Source organism: Podarcis gaigeae, assembly GCF_964106915.1.
Source record: "Podarcis gaigeae genome assembly, chromosome: 3".
NCBI lineage: Eukaryota > Metazoa > Chordata > Lepidosauria > Squamata > Lacertidae > Podarcis > Podarcis gaigeae.
Window position 1 is genome coordinate 95,468,437 of NC_139680.1, and position 26,615 is coordinate 95,495,051.

General features: G+C 39.7%; 1 protein-coding gene across 4 annotated transcripts in view; it reads right to left on the bottom strand.

The window, feature by feature from the left end:
- The window catches only part of KCNK2 (potassium two pore domain channel subfamily K member 2), a 126,139-nt gene that overhangs the window by 59,054 nt on the left and 40,470 nt on the right, over positions 1-26,615 (bottom strand). For all 4 annotated transcript variants that reach the window (XM_083733633.1, XM_083733634.1, XM_083733635.1 and 1 more), the window contains exons 2-3: positions 25,233-25,543; positions 8,811-8,922 (exon numbers count right to left, since the gene is read on the bottom strand). In XM_083733633.1, the coding sequence (XP_083589759.1) occupies positions 8,811-8,922; positions 25,233-25,543 (423 nt within the window). The remainder of the gene's footprint in view (positions 1-8,810; positions 8,923-25,232; positions 25,544-26,615) is intronic.

Below are 26,615 nucleotides of genomic sequence, written 5' to 3' on the forward strand. Positions count from 1 at the left end.
GGTTCTCCACAGATTGCCATTTGTTCCAATTAAACTTTAAAAAGCGGGTTTTCGTGGGGATGGCTCTGGAGCAAAGGAAAAAAGGCAGGAAAGGGAACTTGGACACAAAACTTTAAAGAGTGGACCCCGCCTGGAAAGAATGGAGGGAAGGTAAGTGTGGATAAGCTCAAGATGCCATCTATGGTTTCATTGGTAACTGCTAGGCAGAACTGCTATAACAGTAACCTTTACATCAACCTTAAATCATGGGGTGTTCAGAGGTCCTGCAGAACCAATATCACTTTCTGATGAGGACATGCTCAGCTGGCATGGAGCATCCATATCAAGGGCAGCGTGTTAATTGGTCCCCAGATTAAACTGCGGATGCAGTTCTCAGTTGGCGCATAAACTGGCACACAATTAAGGAACATGTGCATGCAGGACTTATATCTCTTCCCCCTGCAATCTATTAGCACATGAAAAAATAAAAGAGCCTTTGGTCTGGCATGTTTTGTTTTGATCAATTATCCATGTGACTGACAAACTGCAACACTATCTGCTTCCTATTCATTAAACAGATGTCTAAATTGAATTATAAGCTATTACATTGCACCTTGTAATTATATATTTGCCACTCAGGGTTCATGACTTCCACAGCATGTGATAAAAAGGGACAACTCCATTTTAATTAGCCCAGTGTGCTATTTTTAGAAAAGTTTGATCACCTGCAGGACAGATTTATTTTTTATTTTTTTAAAAAAGTGTGGGGGGCAAGTTAATGGTTACATTAACCATGCAGTAAGATGGCATAAAGACAGGTGTGCAAACATGCAAATGTTTAAATCAGAAATTAAGAATAGCTTTGTAAACTTGTAAGGTATCAACAAAAGGCTATAGCTGGCACATCTGTGCAAGGATTAGAATTGGCACATTTGTGATTTCATAAAGGATAGGGGACAGAAGGTACCAGCAGTTCTAGTTCTGAAAACATGACAAGAATCAAGCAAATAAAGGATAGTTTACTTCAGCTCTCCTATAAAAGCCACTACAGTTTTTGAGAGCCCTTTGACTGGGGTTTGGAGAAGTATTTCTTTCTTCCCAAATGCAATGATGATTCAGAAGAAAACAATCCTGAGCCATTAACTCAAGAGAAAATATCCTAGTTTCAAAAATTCAGTTACTAAAAATATAAAGAATATTACCCCAGCTTTTCTGACCAGTGCAACCCTATCCCTGAGTTACGAACTGAATAAGGGTAGGTACATTTGCTGGTACATTTTATCATATGCAGTAGAGTAGCAAAGGGATTTTGGGAGATGATACATAATGAGACGGCAAAAAAATATTTCAGAGGACTCTCCTAAAAAGACCAGAAGCTTTTCTCCTATGGATAATTGGACTTGATGTACCAAATAATCAAAGAATTTGTTTCTGTATGTGACTACTGCAGCAAGAGTACTATATACCCCAAAATGGCAGGAGGATGAAGCTCCTACGAAAGAAGAGTGGAAGTTGAAATTGATGAAATATGCTGAATTAGCAAGTTTAAATAGTAACATTAGAGAACAAGACAAGGCAGCCTTCAAGGAGGATTGGAAAATGTTTGTAGATTATTTTAAAAATTATCATAAACATGTTAAGATGCTTGCAGGTTTGGAATAAGCTCAGCAGTAAAAGTTATTCTGAGAATAAGGTGGAGGAAAGAAGGTATAGATTAATTATAATATGCAGCTGCAATAGATAATTAGAGGAAACCATCGAAGGGTGGAAGGGAAGTCGATTATCTGGGAATTATATATTGGAAAATGTTTGACTAATTGTATTCCATTTTTGGAAAATTTATAAATACACACACACACACACACACACACACACACACACACCGTAAGTACAGGATTGCTAAATCCCTTATTGCAGTACAGTTCCAGCATAGTTGCAGAAGGATAGTGAAACTATGACATATGATTATGGGAAACCTGTGGTCTTCCAGAGGTTGTTGGTCTCCAACTCCCATCACCCCTAGCCAGTACGACCAGTGGTCAGGAATGATTGGAGTTGTGGTCCAGAAACATCTGGAGAGCCACAGGCTCCCCACCTCTGCTTTAAGGTGTGAACAGGAGCAGATTGAGGTAGCCAAATTTGCTTTATGTTATACATTTTTTGTGGGAAGCAGAAGCTTTAATTGGATTTTCTGCCTTAAGAACCTAGATCTTTTGTGTGAATTGATCCTTGCTATTTTCAGTGTTGGACTATAACACACCAATATGATCTGGGACTTCAAATGAAAACAAAAAAAGAATGCGTATGAGAAATCATTTCAGGGGAAATCAGCATTGCAGAATTGGGATACATCCAGCGATACTTGAAGCATGCCATGTTGGATTATAAGGGTCTTGTTAAAGTTTGGTCAAGAACCCAAGTGTCCAAGAGGAAAGAAAGAATGCAAGAGTTAGTCAGGGTTCAAGTGCTGTTACTGACTGTAAGAACTTTTCTGGAAAATGTGTTGCATCTCAGAATTCAAAAATAGACCAATCTTAGGTGAACAACCACTTGTCGGTATACTCAAACAAAACCACAAGCCTGCTTGACAGAACCAGTCATGGCACCACTAAGAACAATGCATATTTAGCTTTATGAATTCTTTAGGGCTTCTCTTAGATGCCTGCTCAAGAAAATCCTTCAGCTGCTGCTTCATAGACCTAAAGGGAACCTTTATGTTCAGACGTATATTGCCTCTGAACACCAGATACTAGTGGTGGCTAAGACAATCACATCTGCTTGCAAACGTCCTTGAACAACTGGCCGCCCTAGAAACAGAATGTTGGGCTTGGGAATTCCACCGAACTCAGTGTTAACAAGACAAGCTCAGATTACAGGGGTGGCCGGGAGGGCTTTTTAACACCGTATTCTGGTATACTGTGACCCTGTGGCAATGCTTTAGTTACCCATGCACTAGCAACACCAGCCTAGGCTACCATAATGCACTCCATGTGTAATACAGTTTTAATGATGGCTTGGAAACTTCAATCCATGCAAAATGCAGCCAAACAGAGTACTGCTAGGTGCTTGGCGGTAAGAACGTATGATATGATAACTATGTTGTTTCAGTTACAGTGGTTGCCAGTGCATTTCTGTGCTCAGTTTATGGTGCTGGTGCTAACCTTACAGCCCTAAATGGTTTGGGACCAGATGACCACCATCCATATCAGAGCTCCTGCATGCAGAAATCAACTTCTGAGAACTTGAGTACCCACCTGTAAAAGCATTCATGCTTACAGGCACAAAGGAGAAAGCTTTTTCAGTGGTGTCCCCCACCCCCACATTTGTAGAAATCTGTTCCAACTGGGATTTGACAGGCTCTCCACATCTGCTGGAGATGGAAGTGTAAGGAGGCTGCTTCTGGTAAGGAATACCTTCCTTGGACCTATACTTAGTGGGACATTCTATTCTCCCCCGCTCACCTCCAAGGTTGGACACTGAAAATTCTGTTGCTATTTGCATTCTTTTGACTGGTGTATTTTATGTATTGTAGTATTACTGTATATTTATTTTGTATTAATATTGTTCATGGCTTTGGGGACCTTAGGCTGAGAAGTAGTATATAAATAAACCACACCATACAACACAATCTCACTACTATGTCAAGATTTGGCTTATTGCATCATGCAAAACACCTCATGGTTATTTTGTCTCTCAATTTTTTTTTACATATTGTTATAAATATGCTCAATTTATATATCATTGTAAGCTATCTTAAAGAAAGCCCCCGCCCCAGAAGTTATTGCTTTAACCATATTGAATAAATAAATGGTCGGGTTTTTTTAAAAAAAAGACCTCCAAAATTTCAATTTCAGAATTAAAATGCTTTTTTGTTTGCTTTCATATCAAATGTCAAAAGCCCACATTTAGAACCAAAATTTAAGCATGACAAAATTCCAGCTCTGCTGTAGTAGGTAATAGCTTCGTGATATAATGAGCTTCTAGGGCTATTATCAACTGACACTTGCCAGAAAATGTAGATAATTATCCCAACACAGGCTTATTGTTTTGCTACTTGTGCATGCCATGCAACCTCAGGGAGACCCTCTTCCCATATATTCTCCAAATGGACATATTTAATTTGACCCTTGCTAGCCCTTTACATTCCAATATGTTACTGGGAGGGGATGGGGGGTGCCTTTTTCTGGAATCTGTAAATACAGCTTGGAATGTGTCATTGAGGAAGATTTGGGGGGGGTTAGAAGAATGTGATCTTTGACTGCATGAAACAGTGAATGCAAGGTCAAAAAGAATCAATACTCAAGGAGAAAAGAGGATGTGGGAAGGGGAGAATAGTTGAGAATCATAAAAAGAGAAACATCATAGATATACTAAGAATACTGAAGAAGAAGAAGAAGAAGAAGAAGAAGAAGAAGAAGAAGAAGAAGAAGAAGAAGAGAGATTATAATCTTTGGGGTTTCATTCTTATCTATATTATTTCATCTTTGTCAGTGACTAGCCCTGTTTAACATGTTTGAGACGTTATATTGCCTCAACTTGGAAAAGTGACTATACACACACACACACACACACAATTAGTGCTTTTTTCTAGGGGGACGCAGGGGTACGCATACCCATAAACATTTTGTGAATCTGGCCTTATTGAAGGGTAGTATTTCAATATGAGTAGGAAAATGAGAGTACCCCTAAAAAAAATTAAGTAAAAAACACTGTATATAGCAGAAGGTTGTAGCCTGTTGACCGGGTGAGCAAACTCAGCTGCTTTACTTGTTGGTAAACAATTGTTTCCCTTGAGAAATATGTACTAGCTTTCAAAACACTTCAGAACTGAAGATACTATTTTGTCTATACTGCCACTCTGTTGTATCCCCCCTCAAACCTACTCTAGCCAAGACAAGACTTCATTCCATACTTGGTCAGTTTCTGCAAGAAGAGTGGCAGGGGGAAAGAGAGAAAAGGAAAGAAAGTTACCCAAATCAGTATAACTCTAACCCTAACCACCCTAGCCACCAAAACCCCACAATTCTTGTTTGGATGGAATGGATACTTGCTTATCTCACATGTGCAGTGGTCAAGATAAGGATGGGGAGAATTCAAAAACAACAACAAACAAAACACTTGAACCAGAAAAAGATGTAACATAGCACACAGTGACTCCAATGGAGGGTCTATATGTCTAGCACAACACATCATGATTAAGGCTACAATCCTAAGCACACTTGCCTGGAAGTTAGCTGAACACAAACTTTATTTCTTGGGAGTAAGCACCATTGAACACAACAGGACTTTCATCTGAGTATATATTGCATGGGATTCTGTTGTTAGATCTTCGCTGGATGTGAAGTCAAGCTTGCTTTATTGTTGTGAGGTTTAACACCTCCAGCAAAGGAAAAGTCCAACCACCTCCACCCAAGGCAGTCTGTTCCATGCTCAGGTTGTACATTGACAATAAAGGTATTATTATTATTATTAGTTGGAAGCTTCTAACGTTTCTAAGTCCTGAGCATGGATGATGTATATTTTAACTGATTTTATCTATAACGTACCTTGTGTAACCTTGTTATGCACTACAGTGTTAAGCAGCATATAAATTGTTGAAGCAAACAAAATGCATTGCCAAAGTGACTTGGGGTTGAATCGTAAACAAGGTCAGTTTTCCAGCTGGTGTCCTCCCAGTTCAATAATGTGTTAATTGGGTCTTATTACTCATGATCTGAAAACTATTTCCCTGGATTCTTTTATCAGGCAGATAAATGGTCAAGTAGAATGTTTGCCTAACATTTCACAACACTACAGTTCATTCAGACTTTCCCTTGGCACTTTGCCTAATAAAGTGGTACTCAACATATGCAAAACCAGAAGCTGTAACGTAAGCTCTCTCTTCCTTTTTCTCTTCCTCTCTTCCTTTTTCTCTCATTAACAGGCCAATTCTGGCTTCCAGAGGAGAAGAAGAAGAAGAAGAAGAAGAAGAAGAAGAAGAAGAAGAAGAAGAAGAAGAAGAGGAGTTTGGATTTGATATCCCGCCTTTCACTCCCTTTAAGGAGTCTCAAAGCGGCTAACATTCTCCTTTCCCTTCCTCCCCCACAACAAACACTCTGTGGGGTGAGTGGGGCTGAGAGACTTCAAAGAAGCGTGACTGGCCCAAGGTCACCCAGCAGCTGCATGTGGAGGAGCGGAGACACGAACCCGGTTCCCCAGATTACGAGACTACCGCTCTTAACCACTACACCACACTGGCTAGTGTTGCAACATTTTGTGCATTTTTAAAGGTAGCTTTTGTTCCTTGCACCAATGAGAAGGATGCACCAAAGGAACTTGCATCAGCATAATTTAGAAGATTTGCTAAGTGTACATAAGCTAGTTTATGTAAACATAGCTAGTGTACTTAGCATTCTCCATCAATTAATGAAAAGAGAATTTGCATGCAAAATTATCCAAGAGGTGAGAAACAGCAGCAGATGGCATGATGGGGAACCGTTGCTGACTTGACCTCTGATCTGGTGCATCACAGATCCTTACCAAGAGAAAGAAGGGAGAGGCAGCAAGGTTGGAGCAGTAAAAGGCAACTCCTCCCATGGGTTTTTTTTTTTCAGATCAGGAAACGTAGGCAGCCAGCGCTCTAGAAATGTTTAATTGGAAGAAAAATCCACATACATCACCATGCCCACCTCACAACAACGAAGAAACCTTAACTCTACCTCCATCAAACTTTTGATGCTAATACATACAAGCTCAAATTTAATACATATCAGCTCAAACTTCTGAGCTAATACATATAATTGTTCCAACATTTGAAAATAAGAGGAATGTTATGATCTACTAGCACATGCTTGAACACCCCATTGGCATCATTCCCATTCTCATGGATACCACAGTTCTTGCTTCTACTGGCACTTCAAGTCCGGATTGCCACATTTTTGTTTACACGCAACAGACACTGTTACAACTCTTAGGGTTTGTACGCATGCAGACCTAGAAGCTTCAGGGCCTCAAACAGCGTGGTCAGTTGCAAGCAGGTCAGGCCACACATCAAACCACTGATACCCAGCTCAAATTTGCAGCTCTGCACATATTTCATATGAATGCAATAAAACCCTGCCAGCAGGAAGAGGGTTAATAGTACAATTCCCCATTGTTCAGCTGAATCAATAAACTACATAAGAAGATAGAAAATGTTCTGACCTCAGAAGAAATGCTTGTGCCCACAGGGGACATAGACTAGAGAGAGAAACATTATTTACAATAAAATTTCGTTTGAACTCATAGACCAGGTCTCTAATCACAAATGTGGATCTACAAGGATTTACTTTAGTCTGTTAAGTGCTAGCTCAAACCTGCCATCAACCATGGCATACCTTCCAGAATGCCAATAATTGCTTGCTATCTTTTTAGTTTCAGGACCTGAAGTAGCTTTGAACGACCTTATATTGTAAAGACCAGAGGAAAGCTGGAAATCGTCACACCTAGTGCGGGATTTGAATTTATTGCAAAGCCTTGGGAGGAGTTACCATTAAACACACATTATCCTATTCAATACTGAAGGCTGTTTGTTCCATATTCAAAGCAACTGATGTGCACCAGGCCATTAGTGACTGTAGGGCATTCAGAAGACAGTTTAAGCAAGCCAGCTCTAAAACAGGTTGTTATAGAGACAATACTATATGCCCAGACTGAGGCCAGAATCCAAGGGGCACCCACACCACCACCAGAGAAGCAAACAGAAGTGGCCGTGGCAGCTTCCGGTTTCTAGCAAAATCTTGTGAGAGTCCTGCAGGTCAATGTCACAGGGCTCTTGCAAGACCTTGCCAGAACCTGGAAGCTGCAGCCACATGAAACCGGGTAAGTGAGGCTTTGGCAGGGGCAACCAGAGGAGTGGGTAGCACATAGCATGCAGCACATGCATAGGGCAACACTTTCACATTTTGCCCCAAGTGGCAAAATGGGCCAGGCCGCCCTTGCATCTACCAAGGGTTGCATGCCCTTAAGCAACTGCCAATCAGTTACCCTGGAGAAGCTAATGTTCAATAATATTTTTAGTGATCTTTTTTTCCAGTTCCCTTTCTTCGTGCCATTCATAACATTGCAAACTTCTGCCTCCTTCACTGGGAAGGGGGGAAGTCTACACTCCTCCTCTGTGTGTCCATTTTGCTGTCAGATATGGAGCTGCCTCATCCCTCATCCCTCCTTCTCTGTGACTGGGGCAAAATGCATATTTAAACACATGAACCTGCCATCATTGTGTCTAGTTTGGCATGGTGCTACTGTCCATTGAGCATCTGAAGTGAAGGATGCACAACATTAACAAGGTTATGAAGAATATTTGTCATGAGCTGTTGCACGCTACTAAAAGCCTACTATGGTCTACAACCCACTATGGTTAAATCTGAGTTTGCCTGCTACAGCTTTATAATAAAAATGCATTTCCCAAACAGGCTGATTACTTAGAATGTTGAAAACATTGAACATATATATTAATTCTAGACAATATTTGTCTAAAATTATGTCACTTCTAGGGACCCAAATCAACAGCTTAAATCACAAGCTTGTTTTAAAACATGAATAATCAAATAATTGGTGTAAACAGTGCACTAATGAACTGCACCTTTCATATAAACCTACTTTCTATTAAAGTTTTTATATCATTTATTGAATTTTATAGATGTAAGTATGCATGTCTAATGAAAACTGTTTTTGCCAACATATCTGAACTTAAAATATAAAAACACTATTAAAATAGACAAACAAAATCTGCCAAACGAAAACATATATTTTAAACTAAATTTGTTTTAGGTAATACACTCTTCAAAATAGAATAATAAGTTTTATCCTACCTATGGTGGTAATAACAGTGCCAGCAAAGAAGAAGGAACTTCCCAAATCCCAATGACTGTTAGACGTGTTTCCTTTAGGATTGACTCCTGCATTTATTGCTGCCACTACTTGCTGCAAGTTTAAAGAGATATTTGTCAATATTTATGAAACATAAACAAGAATGTTAGAATACAGTGTTTTGTATGGTTTGTGAAGATAAAGTAACTTATCAAATGTCAGCTGATGAAAGAAAGAGAGAGACAGACAGAAATTTTGGGTGGCGTTATTCAACTGGATTCATTTTTAGCAGCATCTAACCTAAACTTGAAATATAATTAAATTCAAAATATTACTCATTTTTGCAACTCTTTGTTAATCTTCATGTCTTATATTGCTACGAAATCAAGAGTTTGATTGTTGCGTCCCTAGCGGTTCAATGCAGAGGCTACCTGCTGATGTTAGAGGACAGGGAAAGCCTCTAAATTCAAGTTTCCTGAAAATTCTCTTGATCCTAACTGAGAACTATCACATGGGCATTTAATGGCTATTATACAATGCAACATACACTTAGAGCCTGGGAGATCTAACAGCAGAGCTTTTTGTTTCCTCCTCTCTTGCTGTATCGGTCACGTTTTGTGTTCCTGGGACTCCAAACTGCCTGAAGCTTCCATCTCTGATCTAACACCAAAGGCGATGGCTGGCTTTGATTATCGTGGCTAATGAAAGGCACTTTGAACAGAAGCGTGATACACTCTAGAAAGTCAACAGGTGCCAAGTAAACCTCCCCCTCCTACTGAGTGGTTGCTTCGAGGAAGATGGTGAAAACAAAAACATATGCCTGGGTCAGAGGAGGCAAGTGGGAGAACTTCTGATATTTCCAGGTTCTTACAGAGAGGAAGGTATGGAATGGAGGATATCATCATAGAAGAGAAGATGGCAGACACTTAACATTGGTTGTTCCTGCTCAGACACCTACCCACCCACCCACGTAGAGACTTGAGTAGCCATGATGTTTAGATACCACCCTGCCACCTGATGGTGCTGTTACTTAATGCCTAGTCAGCCCACAAGAAAGCAACTCTTGTTCATTATTTCATCCTGGATGAGGTAGCTGGCCTGGTGTGGATTACTGAGACCTAGGTGAGCATGCTATGGGTTTTGTGACCTTCCTGATTTTGCCTGCCTGGGTACTCAGTATAGCAACAGTACAGACCAGAGGGGAGGCTTGGCAATCATCCACATAAATTCCATCATTCTCACCAAGAAACCAATCCATCTGGGAGCTGGATGTAAGTGTTTGTACTTAGTGTTGAATTGCAAAGACAAGTCTACCACCCACCTCACTGCACAACCTCTTCCCGGACTGAACAGGCAGAGGCGGTTCTGGTGATATGTAGGAGAACCTCATGAGAATAGCCTTGGGAGACTTCAATATCCTCTTTATCAATAAGAGGAAACTGCATAGTGCAGAATGAGGCTGCCAGGTTAGTGACCATGTGTAACTATTCCTGAAAGCATCCCATTGGCTGCCAGTAAGCTAACAGGTCCAAGGCAAGGTGTTAGCACTAGCCCTAACTGGCTTAGACTATTCAAGTGGAATCCAAAACAATCCTGTTCACCAAGGCATTTGATAGAAAAATATACTGTTTCTTGTTATTTAACTGTTAGCATATTCAATTGCTTTTAAATGCTCTCTCTCTCTTGCTCGCTCTGTTTGTCACACACACAAACCTACCTACCTACCTATCTATCATCTATCTATCTGTCATCTATCTATCTATCTATCTATCTATCTATCTATCTATCTATCATCATCTATCTATCTATCTATCTATCTATCTATCATCTATCTATCTATTTTATTGTTTGCCAACTAAGACTCCTTTGGGAGGAATGATGGGATTGAAAATAAACAAATAAATAAGCAAGCAAGCAAGCAAGCAAGCAAAATGCATATCTGGGATTTTGACACTAGGAACATATTTGGGGTCAACCTTTTGAAAGACCTGGTCGAGTTATGCTTCTGTGAATAAAAACTCTGAAACCACAGGTTTCAATGTTGAAACAGCCAATAAAATCAATGAGGTCCTATACACTAAATTGTATTTATGCACTTGCCTGCTTCATTACTCATGATTAAAACAACTCTTGAGAGCTGCCTAACTTGCACTGAAGTAAATTGCTTTATGGATAAGGATGTCCTGTACATTTCTGGAGGAAATACTGGAATATTAATGTCAACGTTAAAAACTTCAGATTTCGGATAAAATAAAAATACATGCTCAAAATAATTTGTTTGAAATAAAGATGATGTTCAGTGCAGCTAGAAAGTATAATAAAGAAGGAACTTTACTTTTCATTGCTTCATTGAGAACTGATTTTAAAAGCTGTATTGCAAAAGAGTGCTAACTTTATTTATTTATTTATTTATTTATTTATTTTTAACTTTATTAACCTAGGTAAAATCCTGCAGGTCTAAAAGTTCCTAAACCTTTATTTCATTGAATCTGTAGTTGCACTCTTGATAAATGCTATTTTAGACACCAGTTCTAAATTTTGCATTAAGTTCCACTGATCTGGTTTTAATGGAACTCATTTTAAAACAAGGGTGCTTAGAATTACAGACTTGCACCCCTGATCATAGAAACACTTGGGGCATATCCACATCAGACCCATTACACAGATGTAAGAACCACTCATTTCAATAAAGCTCAGGTCCAATTTACATGTAATGAGAAGCGAGCAAGAAGAACCGCCCCATATAACATCGCATGTGTCTCGCTTCTTATACAAACATGTCACCTTGCCTCTGTCTGTGCTGTAAGAACACCAGGGATTAGCAGCCCAGCCAGATACTTTAATAGTGTGCTACCACTGCACATATAAAAGTTGAGGGCCCAGCTTAAAATACAATTTTAGGCATTCTTGCCTACGCAGCACCATGTTAAAAAGGAAGCCTTTCTATGTCTACATACTTAGCATCACATCCCTATGCACCATGCTCAGTTGTAGCACCACAAATAGGATTTATTCACTTGCATACAAACTCCAATATTGTTTCTGGTACATATTTGCACCAACCTTGGATTGGGACACTAATATACCCTTTCCTATGAGTAGTTGTGCTTCCAAAATAGCTCATGGGGTAGACAAAAGGCATATACTCCATGATTCTATTTTCTCTCTCTCTCTCTCTCTCTCTCTCTCTCTCTCTCTCTCTCTGTGTGTGTGTGTGTTAATTCTCTGTGCATGCACCATAGCTGTCAACCTTCCCTTTTTTTGCAGGAAATTCCTTTATTCCAGCACCATTTCCCGATGCTTCCCGCTGCTATCCTGGATTGTTAGATTTCCAGAGACTGTCCCTGGGACAGGTGAGGCTGCTGGTCCCTTATTTTCGAGGCTGCTGATCCCTTATTTTCAAATCTTAAAGTTGACAGCTATGGCATGCACGCACACAACTTCTTAACCCAAAGGCCCCCAAAGTGATAAATAGTGTATCAATACAATCAAATTACAATCAAATACAATAAATCAGTCCTCAAAATAACAATATCAAACAGATACTAGATATGAATATATGGAAACCAAAAAAAATAAAAGAAAGCTTTTCCTAGCTAAATAATTAAAGGATGCTATTCCCAACCCAATACCCCATACACTTACGGTCCAGAAACCTGAGCAGATTATAAACACTTGAAAAGCTTGCCCCAGCTACTTATCCCATTTCAATTATTATCCATTCTCTTTTAGGCCATGTAGTCCAACCCCCTGCTTGATGCAGGAAAGCCAACACTCAAGCATCCCCAACAGAGCAGGAGCAGCCGGTGTAGTGGGGGCAATGCTGGTGAGCTGCCCTCCCAACACCAATCCGTAGCTTACCTGGACAGACACTGGGCTGTGCAGCAGTGAGGTCAGCGCTGTATGAATGCACCAACAGAAGTATGGAATGGCTCCATCAGCCCCGTCCTCACTGCCACCCAGTCCCAGCTCCAACGAAATAAGCTACAGCAATGTCAGTGTCTGGAGGGTGTTTCTGTGGCACTGCCCCACCACACCAGGCATTCCTGGTGAAGAGGTTTCCACTGAATGTTAGACTGAAAGGGCCATAGCTCAGTGGTAGATTATTTGCTCTGCATGCAGAAGCTACAAGTTCAATGCCCATTGTCTCCAGGTAGGACTGGGAAAGGCCACCTGTCCAGAAGCCTAGAGAGTTACTGAGACGAACACTGAGCCAGATGCATTAAAGTAGAAGGTAGGTTTATATGCTCCTAAATCTAAATTCCTCTAAGTAAAGACCATTAGATCTAGTCCTGCCCTCTGGGGTAGCAGAGAACAAGTGTATGCCCTTCTCTGCTATGGAGCTACTGGTGTATCACAGTCATATAATAATGAACAGTACGGATAGCAATTCCAAAAACCAATTTGTACAACAATTCAGTTCATTCATAATTCTGGCAGGCAGAGATATCTATTTGTAGTTATCAAAGCATTTTATACTACCTTTCAGCACCAAGAAGGGACACTAAAGTGATTGACAACAGCAAAATCACAATATGCTTAAATAGATACGTCATAACTAGGCTTGCCATTCATCAGGAAAATTCCTGACATGTCCTGGTTTTCAGATGTAAAAATATGGAAATCCTAGTCATAACCACAATACATACTCAAACATTTGGGGATTTTATTTAGCTAAACTGGATCTACGTAGGTCTTTCTCCCAGCTGAACCATATGGGTATGTTGGGAGCAATTGCTAAAGAAGGGGTCCAAGAGCTCAAGGAGTTCTTAGGATTCTGATCACGTGTTCCATAGCATGGCCATATACTAATACTAGCATAAGCCAGGGGGACAAAGTCACAGAGAACTCCTCCAGACATGCCCAAGGCTTACAAAGGCACAGTGGAGCCCATTGTTTTACTTTCAACATGATAACTTGTTTAAAAACCATTTCATGACATGAAGCTTAGATTTCTGGTCAATCCAGTCCATTCACCACCTTTGAATAAGCCACATGTTTGGCACTTTCTAACAAAAACATTTTCATTCATGCACTACTGTAAGAGCCACCAGCATCAAAACCTCTGCCCATGCATGTAAAAAGTTAACTAGGGAATGTTGGCCAGCACAGTGGCACTAATGCTGCCCTCTTAATACTGACATTGGTGATACTTATCTGGACCGTATGTGACAGGTTGGTGGGCCCGGGATTGTGTGGACATACCGATCGGAGCACCAGATTGGATGTGCTAGCTAATGCCCTAGGTGTACCTTTGCTTCACTGCACTGAGTGCTTTCGCTCTTAACAGTAGGAATGACCCAGAAGACAGTCCCTTCTGCATTACACTCTACCCTTTCCTTTTCTACAACATCCATGAGTGTATGGTTAATAGAGGAACCATTCATTTTGGAGGTTTGTAAGAAGTAGAAAAGCGTCTGTGCAGGGTATTGATTTAAAGCAGCTACCACACAACTGCTTCTTTGGCTGAAGCTGGATTGAGATAAGAACTAAAGTAAAGGTATATTCTTAAATTTTTATTTTTCAAACTTATGCTTTGCTATCATCACTGAGGATGCTGTTAATAGTGTCCCAATATTAACTGCCCAAGGCAATGGAAAAAACAAGATAATATATATATATAAAGCAACTGAGCACTAGCAAACATGTGGTCAGCTGTTTATTTGTTTGTTTTTATTTGCACTCTACAAATTCAAATGTGTACAGACTCATTTAAAGGCATCCACATAACCTAATCTGTTTGTTCACAAGGCTGTTACCACAGTAGGGCTTTCAAAAACGCAAGTGGAATTTTGTCATGTGATGGGAAAAGTAGAGCATGAATGGAGACATGAAACATGTGTATTCTTGAGGGACCTTTACAATACTTAATGCAGGGATGGGGGACCTGTGGCTCTCCACAGGGATGGAATTCAGGATGGGACCAGATAGGCCCAGCCAACCTAGCTATTTTAAAGGGCAGGCCCTGACTACCTAATAGCTTTGTTATCTAGGAGTCTCAGTAAATTTTACTTGTGTTATGTTTCCACTACTCGGGTCAGCTTTCCTCAACCTGGTTTTATACAGGTAGCCTAAAGTCCACCCTTAAAGATGTTTCTTACAGATATATTTCATGTCTATGTGGAAAATCATGACTAATCATGTATCCCTCTGCCTAGAAACTGCAACATTCTCAGTAGGATTACACAACAAACCATTAAACCAATAGCACTTTACAGGTCACATTATTGCATTATCAGGCATTACAATGCAAACCACACGTTTTTAAACAACTCACTGGCTTTCCCATAAGAAAGTGGTCACCCCACTTGCGACTTTGGCTATACTACACATAACTGTGTGTGTGTGTGTGTGTGTGTGTGTGTGTGTGTAGCCACAGGAACCTATAAAATTTGATAACCCATTAAATCATTTCACTTCAGATGTATTTGACGCTGTGATGGATCACCATGTTAAAATAAGTCTCCCTGGGGAAATACTACATTAAAATGAAGACAGACATAAAAGGTCAGTTCCTCAAGCTGTGCATATTTCTGTTTGATTTTACAAGTGATGATTTAGCCTATGGTTACGTGCAACACATTCCAGTTTCTAACCATTTATATCAGTGAAATCCCATTACTTAGAAACCAAATCCAGCATGGCTGTTCCCACTGGCTGACCACTTGCTTGTCCACCATCTTTCTTATAGCAGTAATAGCAGTAGAATAGCACAAGGCCACTGAAGAAGAAAACTTCCATGAACAACTCATTCACTGCAGGAATGCATATGACCTAGACTTCTGATAACTGAACCTGTCAGAAAACTAGTTCACCTATACACACATTTAGAGAGAGAGAAAAAATGTTGGCATATACTGAAAGAGGCCCAGAGTTTTGAGTCATCTGAATAAGCCCATAAAGAGCTCACACCTGTGGGTGTTGGGTGTTACAACCCTGCAGATCGTCTGTGTTTTTAAAAGTGTCCAACTTTGATCTTGTAAGTACTATAAAAGTGCCACAGGTGAATTTAGTTAGAAATCAAGCAGTATTTGGAGTATAAAATATTATCCTTTGTGTACACCAAAAAACATGACAGTAAATAAGATGTCCCTCGTTGATTTAATCTCTGGTTTTGGATATTTATAGAGGCAGAAGTTGAGAGACAAAGCATGTTAATGGAGAAGAATCCTAGAATCCAACTGTAGAGTTGGAAGTGAACCTGAGGGTCATCTAGTCGAACTCCCTGCAATGCAGGAATCTCAACTAGATCATACGTAGCCATCCTACCTCTGTTTAAAAACCTCCAAGGAAGGGGACTCCACAACCACTCATGGGAGTCTGTTCCACTGTAAAACAGCTCTTCCTGTTAGAAAGTTCTTCCTGGTGTTTAGTCGGAATCTCCTTTCTTGTATCTTGAATCCATCGGTTTAAGTCCTACCCTCCAGAGCAGGAGAAAACAAGCTTGCTCAATCCTCCATGTGACAGCCCTTAAGTATTTGAAGATGGCTATCATATCTCCTTTCAGTCTCACTACTTTTCCCAATTAAAATTCATTTTGTTAGTTTTGGCCCAGTTCTCTCATCTGCCAAGGTTATCGCGAATCCCAATTGTCTTCATTGGCCTTGGCTACCCCTCCCAATTTGGTGTCATCTGCAAATTTGATTAGCATCCCCTCAATACTTTCATCCAAGTCCTTTATGTTGAACAACGACAAGCCCAGGACACAACCCTGTGGCACCTTACTTGGCACTTTTTTCCAGGATGACAATGAGCTGTTAATGAGTACTTGTTCGGTTCGGTTATCTCGTCCAGGTCTTCTTTTGTTCCCTTTTTGAAAATTGGGACATTTGCCTGTCTCCAGTCTGCAAGGATCTCATTTGTTCTCCAATAATTCCCAGAGAATTACATCCACAAGCTCCTTTAGTACCCTTGGGTGCAGCTCATCAGGTCCTGGAGATTTGAATTCATTTGAAGTAGCTAGGTGTTCCCTTACCTCCTCTTTTCCTATGTTGGGCTGCAGCTTCCTCATTGCATTGTTTATTCTGTTAACAATAGGCTGTGCTTTCAATTTGGGTGAAAATAAGAGGCAAATAGATGTTAAGCAGTTCTGCCTTCTCTCTGCCACCCAACAGCATTTCTCCATCTTCTCCAAGCAAGGGGCCTACTACTTGCTGGTTTTTCCTCTTGCTTCAAACAACTTATTTTACAAAATAAAGAATGGAATTTGCTTCATAAGGATGTATTTGAGAAGCAAGGTGGAAGTGGAGCTAGGCATTCAGTCATATGTTGCACTCCAAAGAGATTCCCCTAGTGAAGGTCTACTGCATGTAGGGGAAGTACAAAAGCAATCCTCTCTCTCCACCAGCAGCTCCATATAAAGGTAAAGGGACCCGTGACCATTAGGTCCAGTCGTGACCGACTCTGGGGTTGCAGTGCTTATCTAGCTTTATTGGATGAAGGAGCCGGTGTACAGCTTCCGGGTCATGTGGCCAGCATGACTAAGCCACTTCTGGCGAACCAGAGCAGCGCACGGAAACACCGTTTACCTTCCCGCTGGAACGGTACCTATTTATCTACTTGCACTTTGACGTGCTTTCAAACTGCTAGGTTGGCAGGAGCAGGGAGCGAGCAATGGGAGCTCACCCTGTCATGGGGATTCGAACTGCTGACCTTCTGATTGGCAAGTCCTAGGCTCTGTGGTTTAACCCACAGCGCCACCCACATCCCACTTATCAATAGGAGAGGAACACTAATTCTTTCTTTGCCAAGAAAGTTGGAATCAGTTAAAATTACAGTGTGAGTGAAGTAATGATACAGTACAGGGGTGGCGAACTTCTGGCCCTCCAGATACACTTTGGACTACAACTCCTATCATCCCATCCCAATTAACACTTTTTGGTAGAACACTGAATGTGGGTGCCATTCTGATTGCCAATGTCAGCCATGTAGTGCTTGCACGATAGAGATGATGGTGAAAGTGTACAATTGGGCTGAAACTTGGGACAATTGTGACTTGTGAGAGTGGTCTCATTTATGTATATTTATTCTATTTATTTATAAAACTGCTTACATGTCCTTCATCATAAGGTCCCTGGGCAGGTTACAACAATAGGCAGCAATATCTTACTTTCTTATTAAAATCACAGCATAAGTAAAACCTTTCCAAATGGTACAAAATAGTATAAATTCATCAAATGAGGTGGGTTCCACAAAACAAAATACCTTAACTATCAAAGGCCAGGGTAAAGATGTGTGTCTTCAACATATGTTGTAGTGTATAATGAATATGCTAGAAATCTGCGGAGAGAGATCACCACAATTTAGGGACTGACACAGAGAATGCCTTCTCCTAGACCACCACTCCCCACACTTCTGAGGGTGGCAGGGTTACCAAGAAAGTCCCCTCTGAAGATCAAGGAGGTCAGTAGGCCTGGAGACAGACCTTCAGATATTTGATGCCAGAGACATTTAGGACTTTAAACACTAACATGAGTGCTCTGAATTGGTCCAGGAAATGAACTGGCAATCAGTGTAGCTGATTTCAAACAGGGTTATATGAGTTCTAATTGAGCCCCAGCCAGTAATCTGGCTGCTGAATTTGATAACAGTTTGCCTTTTCACATCATCTCTCAGGGCAGTCCAATGTAGAGTGCATTGTAAACAGTCCAATCTGGAGGTAACCACAGCATGGAGCACAGTGGCCAAGCCATCTCTTCCAAGAAGGACCACAACTAGAGAACCAGACAGAGCTGGAAGTAGGTACTCCAGGCCACCAAGGCTACCTGAAGCTCCAGAGGCAGTGTTGGATCCAGGAGGAACCCAGATGTTGTGCTGGCTCACTGCTATGGAAATGTGGTCTCTTTGCAACAAAGTTACTACTTTGGAAAAATATGTCTGAATTCCCTATAACTGCCTATTTGTAACAAAATCTCTTTATAGGATGATTCAGAAAACCCAAAATTGTGGATTTATTTTCAACGTATGTTGACATTTTCTTTCTCTGTAAGTATGCATAGTGAACTAGTTATCCAAAAAGGCCCTCTTTTTCAACCAGTTGGGTTCTATCCTATCCTATTTAAATTATTTTTAATTTTTGTGTTAGCATTGTGTTAGTATTATTGTGAATGTAAAAGTACCGTTCAAGGTTACCCTTATTGCACACTGTCTGAAACATTATTTTTATTGTGGTACACAAAACTAAAAGCTATAGGTCTGTACTAATGGTGTGAATCATGAAAATATGAAATGAGAAAGTCATAATAGATCATATTACATCACTAAGTTCATCTTCCTGATAGTGGCAAGAAGATGTGAATGAGTGCACTACCAAAGGGTCTTCAAGTATTCATTTTGACAAAGTAAGGTGAGTGTGTTTCACTGACAAATCAATCATTCATGTTACAATTCATTTAGTTATTCATATTAAATTATATGAAAAGTACAGAAAGACAAGAAGGGTTTTCTAAGGAAAAAAGCTCAACTGCTAAGAAATTTATGAAATGTCTCTGATAATTTCACTGTGTAGAAAAAAATTGGGTTTATTGAGTGGGAACATGTTCCCCCAGTTCTTTGACTATTTTTTGAAACTCAAACCAGCGTTTAAGACTACTGAATACTGCCTGAAATACTCACCTACTTTCATTTTTAAAAATGAAAGTGAAAATATTTATCTTTTATAATTATTGTCATATGCATGTCTGCCCAGAAGTTATCCCTACTGAGTTACTTCTAAGTAAGTGTATAAAATTTTAGCCTTTTGTAAGTCTCAGAAACAGCCTGAAAAAGAAAATACCTCCTTGAATAAACACCATGGATACCATAATTCAACTTTTCTTGTACAGTGGTGCCTCGCAAGACGAAATTAATCCATTCCGTGAGGCTCTTCGTATAGCGGTTTTTTCGTCTTGCGAAGCAAGCCCATTGACAGCTTAGTGGATTAGCGCTATTAGCGGTTTAGCGGCTTTTAGCGGCTTATCAGCTTAGCGGATCAGCTGATAAGAGGGTTAGCTGCTTAGAAAAAGGGGGAGAAACCCGCAGGAACTCACAAGACATTTTCGTCTTGCGAAGCAAGCCCATAGGGAAATTTGTTTTGCGAAGCGTCTCCAAAACGGAAAACGCTTTCGTCTAGCGGGTTTTCCGTCTTGCGAGGCGTTCGTCTTGCGGGGCACCACTGTACAGTCGTACCTCAGCTTCTGAATGCCTTGGGAGTCAAACATTTTGGCTCCCGAACGATTGAAAACTGGAAGTGAGTGTTCCAATTTTTTAACATTCTTTCGGAAGCCGAAAGGGCAATGGTGCTTCTGCAGCTTCTGATTGGCTGCAGGAGCTTCCTGCAGCCAATCAGAAGCCACACTTTGGAAGTCGAACGTTTCAGAAGTCAAACGGACTTCTGGAATGGATTCTGTTCAACTTCTGAGGTACAACTGTATTGAACAATCATTCAACTCTAATATCTCAGACCCTTGAAGTGTCCCTATATTCCAGCGATGTCCCTGATTTAGAGAAGCCATCCCAGTTTCTGATTTGATCCTGGAATGCCCCACATCTCCTTAGGATGTCCTTATTTTCATTGGAGAAATGGAGGGTATGGAGTTAACCGACCCTTGAACCATCTGAAGGCAATCCTGTATAGGGAAGTTTTTTAATGTTTAATGTTTTATTTTGTTTTTATTTATGTTGGAAGCTGCCCAGTAAGATGTGTGGGGTATAAATAGTAAAATTATCATTATGGAATGGGATGTCCCAATTTCATTGGAGAAATGTTGAAGGGTATGCTATCTTACCTTCTGAAAAGGCTATGATGGTCTTGCTCTAGATCTGACTTCCTCACATCTTCAACATAACACATATTATACTTAATTCTAATCAACAGTGTCTGGGATTTCAACATAACCTACTCTGAAGTAAATAGTATGTGTAGTGCAATTTATAGCTTACTGGCTTTAGACTTGATTATAATGGTTCCAAAATATAATATACTCTGAAAGGAAGATTGTGGTCACTCAAAGTTAATTAATAACTCCATAATTATTCGGCAGGTTCTTGAAACCTGGTGTCAGTATTCAAATAATACATCACTGCTGCATCATTAGAAAAGTTACTTCAGAGGAAGCTGACTTCTCAAAAGTTAACAAAATTTCCTGATTAACCAATATTCTGACACAAATGAATGCTTTTCATTGATCCAGTCCATACTTGAATGGTTTTCAAGTGCCAAGTAAGCCACCTAGCTAATGTATGAACTATACCATTGACTACTGGGTTTCTCCAGTTGGAAGTGTGTGTTCTTCTCATGGAGTCAGTTTACTAGGCGTTTTATCTCTCCATGTTATGATGATGACCTGACCCTAGACCAGAATAATCATTTCAGCCTAAGGTACTGGAGTTGAATGATTATCCCAAAGAAAATTTTTTGAATAGTAAGAATCCATGGTGTCCATTTAGAAAGTTGTTTTCTTTTGTGCCTTTTAAAAGCTGCAGTTCTATACATGCTTATCCAGAAGCAAGTCTCACATAACTCTGTTTACACACAGAGACTTACACTATAAAAAGTTTCTTATAAGTACTTTCACTTTTCAAGTAATGGAGCCACCCCACCCCCCACCCCAATAAACAGATATAAAGATGACAAGAAGTCTAATTAAATGTAGAAAAAGTTAGGGTAAGTTATAGTAAATAGGGACCTTTACCACTATGGAGGATATTGACTGAGTCAAACAGAAGTGTTTAAAGACTGTGGGAAATACAGTGGTACCTCGGGTTAAGAACTTAATTCCTTCTGGAGGTCCGTTCTTAACCTGAAACTGTTCTTAACCTGTGGTACCACTTTAGCTAATGGGGTCTTCTGCTGCCGCCACACCACCACTGCAGGATTTCTGTTCTCAACCTGAAGCAAAGTTCTTAACCCGAGGTACTTTTTTTCTGGGAGTCTGTAACCTGAAGCGTCTGTAACCTGAGGTACAAGCACTTAGGCAATGAAAACATTTGGGAAGTTGCAAAATTAGGATAGTAAAAAATCTTGGGAAGGGAGAATTACAGTAGTACCTCAGTTTAAGAACAGTCCGGTTTAAGAACAATTTGGTTTACAAACTCCGCAAAACTGGAAATAGCGGTGGGGGGGCTTCATTAGGGAAAGCGTGCCTCGGTTTAAGAACAGTTTTGGTTTAAGAATGGATTTCCAGAACGGATTAAGTTCGTAAACTGAAGTACCACTGTATAGTGCTATAGTGGTGAGGGAGGAGATAATTCAAGTTTAAAGAAAAACAGCCAAAAATGTTGGCATTGAAATCCCCATTAGAAAAACCTCCTTGCAAATTTCACATTATCAAGTTGTCACAACTAGAATACTAAGGTTCAAATCCTAGCCAGTGACCAAGTGAAAGGTAATAATAATAATAATAATAATAATAATAATAATAGTTATGTTGTTGAAATTAACACAATTTTTTAAACTTTCTACAGATTACTCATTTTATAGACATGATAAAAATAGGGCTTATGGGAAAAGATTAAAGTGAACAGAAATATTATATGTGGTACATAACCCTAAAAACCATTTGAAGCCACAATAGTTCCACTGATAGTAAACCCCTAACTCCTGAGTAAATGGATTAAGCATTAAAAGTACTACATATAGGTTATCTACCACAAATTAATAGCAATTAGGGATGTTCCACTTTAGATCAAATGCTATTTGAGTTAAATCTTAGCAAGAATCCTACTGGTGATTACAGAAAACTTTCATCAGTAATTAGTTGTGATATAAATGTCCCGTGTGCATGCATTCATAGGAATGCTTCAAAAACTCCTTGTTATACTACAACTTCCCATAGTCACAAATGACTAAAAAATTATAGGAAGCTGAATTTAATTTTAGCCTGAAACAAGATAACAGGTAACTATTGTCTGAAAACAGAACATTATAGTGAATAAATTTCTGTAATTTTCTTCACACTCACTCTATCATTAGAGCTATCTTAATACCCTACTATTGCATAATGTTTATCTTTATATCCTTCAGAAAATTCAGTTCTAAAATACTGTTTATGTGTTCAGTCACATGGGAGAACAATCCCCACCGAAGCGAAAACTGTTATTATAATTGTACCATGAATGAGCAACTGAACTCCATTGCTCAACACAATATATTTTCAAGAGCAATTAAGTAACTACATAAGATGACAGGAGGAGGGCAAACTTCCAAGCAAGAGAAAGAGTGAAAGTTTATGCCTACTATAGAAAATATGGAGAACCTTTTGCACTCCAGATGTTGCTGAACCACAGCTTCCATCAGGCCCAACAAGCATCGCCAATGACCAGGGATGATGGGAATTGTAGTTCAGCAACATAAGGAGGGCCCTAGATAACCCACAACTGTGCTATAGAATGACAATCAGCATGTTGGCTGCAACTCAGGTAAAGCTGAACTTTTCAAGATGGGCAGATCATAAAGTGAGTCCAAAAGAATGATGACACTGTCACTCAATGCATATTAAAACGGGCTAAAACTGCTCCCTTTAAACAAACATACAATCAAAACCATTCTACCAGTTGCTGGATTATGTCAAACTTTTCTCACTACCACCTTGGGAGCCCTCCAGAACCAACTATTCGTGGATTAGGGTTGCTTAAGAAATGCAACCTTTGCAAATTATTTGTGAAATATCTAAACACAAGAGTTTGGATTAGGACTTCTTGAAGAGTTTAGTACTTCTTTGATTTTCTATATAAAATTACCTGATCCACACTTTAGCAATTAATGAGAGGATCTGAATTTAGCTATCTACCTGATTAACACTTTTCTGAATGTTAAGACATAGTCCTCAGCAGCTTAAGCATGCCAAAAACATGCATTTTAGTAAACACTTTGTGAGGAAATACACATTTAAACAGTGTTTTTTTCTGGGGGGGATGCAGGGGTACACATAGCCCTAAACATTTTGTGAATTTAAGTTTGGCTTCATTGAGAGGCAGTATTTCAATATGAGTAGGAAAATGAGAGTACCCCTAAACATTTTTTTCTTTTTGAAAAAAAATATGCATTTAAATATGCATTTGGGGAGAAAATTCATGTTCAAATTATATCTTAAGATGCATATTTAAATAAGTGTTTTTGACATTATCATTTATATATTTATAAAAAACAGATCAACGTAGAATGGAATAATGGGTAAAAACATGTTAAAGTGGCATAGGCTAAAAATAGGCAGATTCAGCCATACCTAGCTGGGGCATCAGCTGTTTCATTCAGAGCTCTATACATTGACAAGAGGGAAAGGCATCGAATGCAACTCCAACATAAGGTATCTTGCAATGATTTACAATGTGTGTGCATTCAAACACTGAAAAGTCTGGGCTTTTCCTAGGTAGAATCAAATATTCTTTTTAATAAGTAAGTTTAATCAGACTGTACTTCACCAACAGGGGCAGAATAAATTTACTTATTTAATAAAATGCATGAATAAACATGGCCCTACCCTTTGACTACTGTGGTCTTAGTATACTGATTTGTCTCTATTCTCCTAGCACTGAGAACAGTACAGTAAAGAGAGTGACCCTAAAGCCATTTGAAAACTCACTGGGGGAGGGGCAGGTGGAAATGGAGCTGGGAGGCCCATTGATAAGATGAAACTTACACCGCTGGAAGTCCCATCTCCTTGGTAAGCCCATGGAAAGTTCCTCAGCAGTAGGAACCAAATCAGGGTGAGTTGGGGGCACAGTGTATTTGGAAGAGGATTCCCCTAACCTGCTCCCCAAAGTAGACAACAACCACACCGCTCATGGAACTGGCAAAATTAAGTCCTTCCCACTGACTGCAATAAAAGGGACTAAACAAAAAATGCCCCCACCAAATGGTTTTAAAAGTTACCCCCTCCCATTTCCCTCCCTGGGAAGTCAGCAGGCAGAGCTCTGAATGCAGTAGCTGCTCTGCCACGGAATCTCCTCGCCACTATTTGCCCTGCCAATGGCAGTAGGATTAGTGGGAATTAAAGTACAGTAAGCTTCAAAAGTTCAAAGTGATATGTTGTAGCTGGTACCCTCCACTGACTTCTGCAAAGAACTGCTTATACTTGATTATGGCCAGAAATAATGTTCATACAAGTCAGTAAGCCTCCCGTTTAATCTTTTGCCAGGCAATATGACTAAATAACAACCTAAATGTAAGAGGAGAATGTTGTATTGTATCTGCCAACAAACAGCAATTTAAGAAGCACAGCAGAAACATTTGATGGAAGGATTTGCTCCATTAGCTTAGTATAAAAAATGAAATTAGCAATGACTTTTGCACGATAAAGCCTTAAGTCAAATTACTTGTGCCAAACATTATTTCTTATGGATATCAGGCCATGGTACATTGTAGCTAGTATAGCTGCATCCATGTAACTAATAAACAACGTTTCCTTTAAAACATGGCAAGAGCACACTTCTTTACAGGGAATTACCTGAATCAGTTCTTCAAGTACTGTGTCATTCACACAGTTGTGGTGTGATACGAACTCCTGCTTCTGGAGCACAATGGTTGTTCTCTGGTTACTTTCATGTGGCTGCTCCAGGGCTTTGAAAACAGTAGCTCCAATAATTAAATACAGAACCACCACCAGAAAAATGGTTGAGACCGTCTTCCATTTCATAACATTAATAGTTGTATCACTCTCCTCCCGCGAGGCAAGCACAGTGGGTTTGGTAGAAAACGAAAGCCTGGGCTTTGAGTTCTGAGTGGCAGATTTGGGATCCAGCAAGTCAGGTGCCGCCACTGATGAAAGAGGGGAAAAAAACCAGAAAGTTACTTTTTCCCAGGCTTGTCACATATTTATTCAGTATTTATTTTTGCTAGAGGGTAAGACAGAAGCTTTAAATTCATATAACAATCTAACTTCATAGATGCTGACATTATGTATGAACTCAACATATCCATCTTCTCCATGATTTACAGTTTACTATATAGACTGAGGGGTTCCTGCAACCTGTTGTGACAGTGCTGTAACTGTGGTCCAAGTATTGCAAAAATGTACATAGCATTTTATATAATTTCTGATGGTTTTAACATTTCTTGTTTTGTTTTAAGCATTGCACATGAGATACCCAATCTCTGTTTTAAGTTTAGCTCTGAAAAGTTCATCACTTCTCACATCTTACACACAGTGCTGAAAAATGCATTGTTAAACACTTCCTCTTGTGCATAACTTTCAACAAAAATTCCCTTGTAAGATCACTGAGATATTGGCCATATCAATGTACTTTTTTCTCCAGTTATTAATTTGTTTTCAATGACCACAATCCTCCTTTCAGTAGTGTTAGGGAAATTAATCATGAGTAGCATCAGTCAGCATGTATTTGTTAAGTGAAATCCATATTAGAAATGTGAGTGCTGGTACCTAGCTGAAAAAATGCATGTATGTGGCTAGAATTTAAAGTAGTTCTTAAGTGCTAGGACCAAAGTTGTAGCTGAATGGGAGCCTAAGATTTTGCTACCTCTATGTCATGCAAATATTAGAGGACTTTTTTTCTTACAGCAGCTACATATAGAAGCCAATAAATTATAACCTCCATAACTCCTGGAGAGTTAAATAAGAATATGCCACAACAACACATTTGAAATTTCTCTGTAAGGTCATGGGAATATTGGCCATATTTAATGTATTTTTTCCCTCCAGTTACTAATTTACTTCTGAGTGACCACAGTCCTCCTTTCAGTGGTATTAAGGAAACCCCACACCTAAAAGCAGATGCAAATCTCTTTCCCTTCATCATTTGAAAGGTGGACATGCTTTGAAGAAAAATGGGGTGACAGAATGCTGTATCATACTTCCCATGCAAAGAAGTTC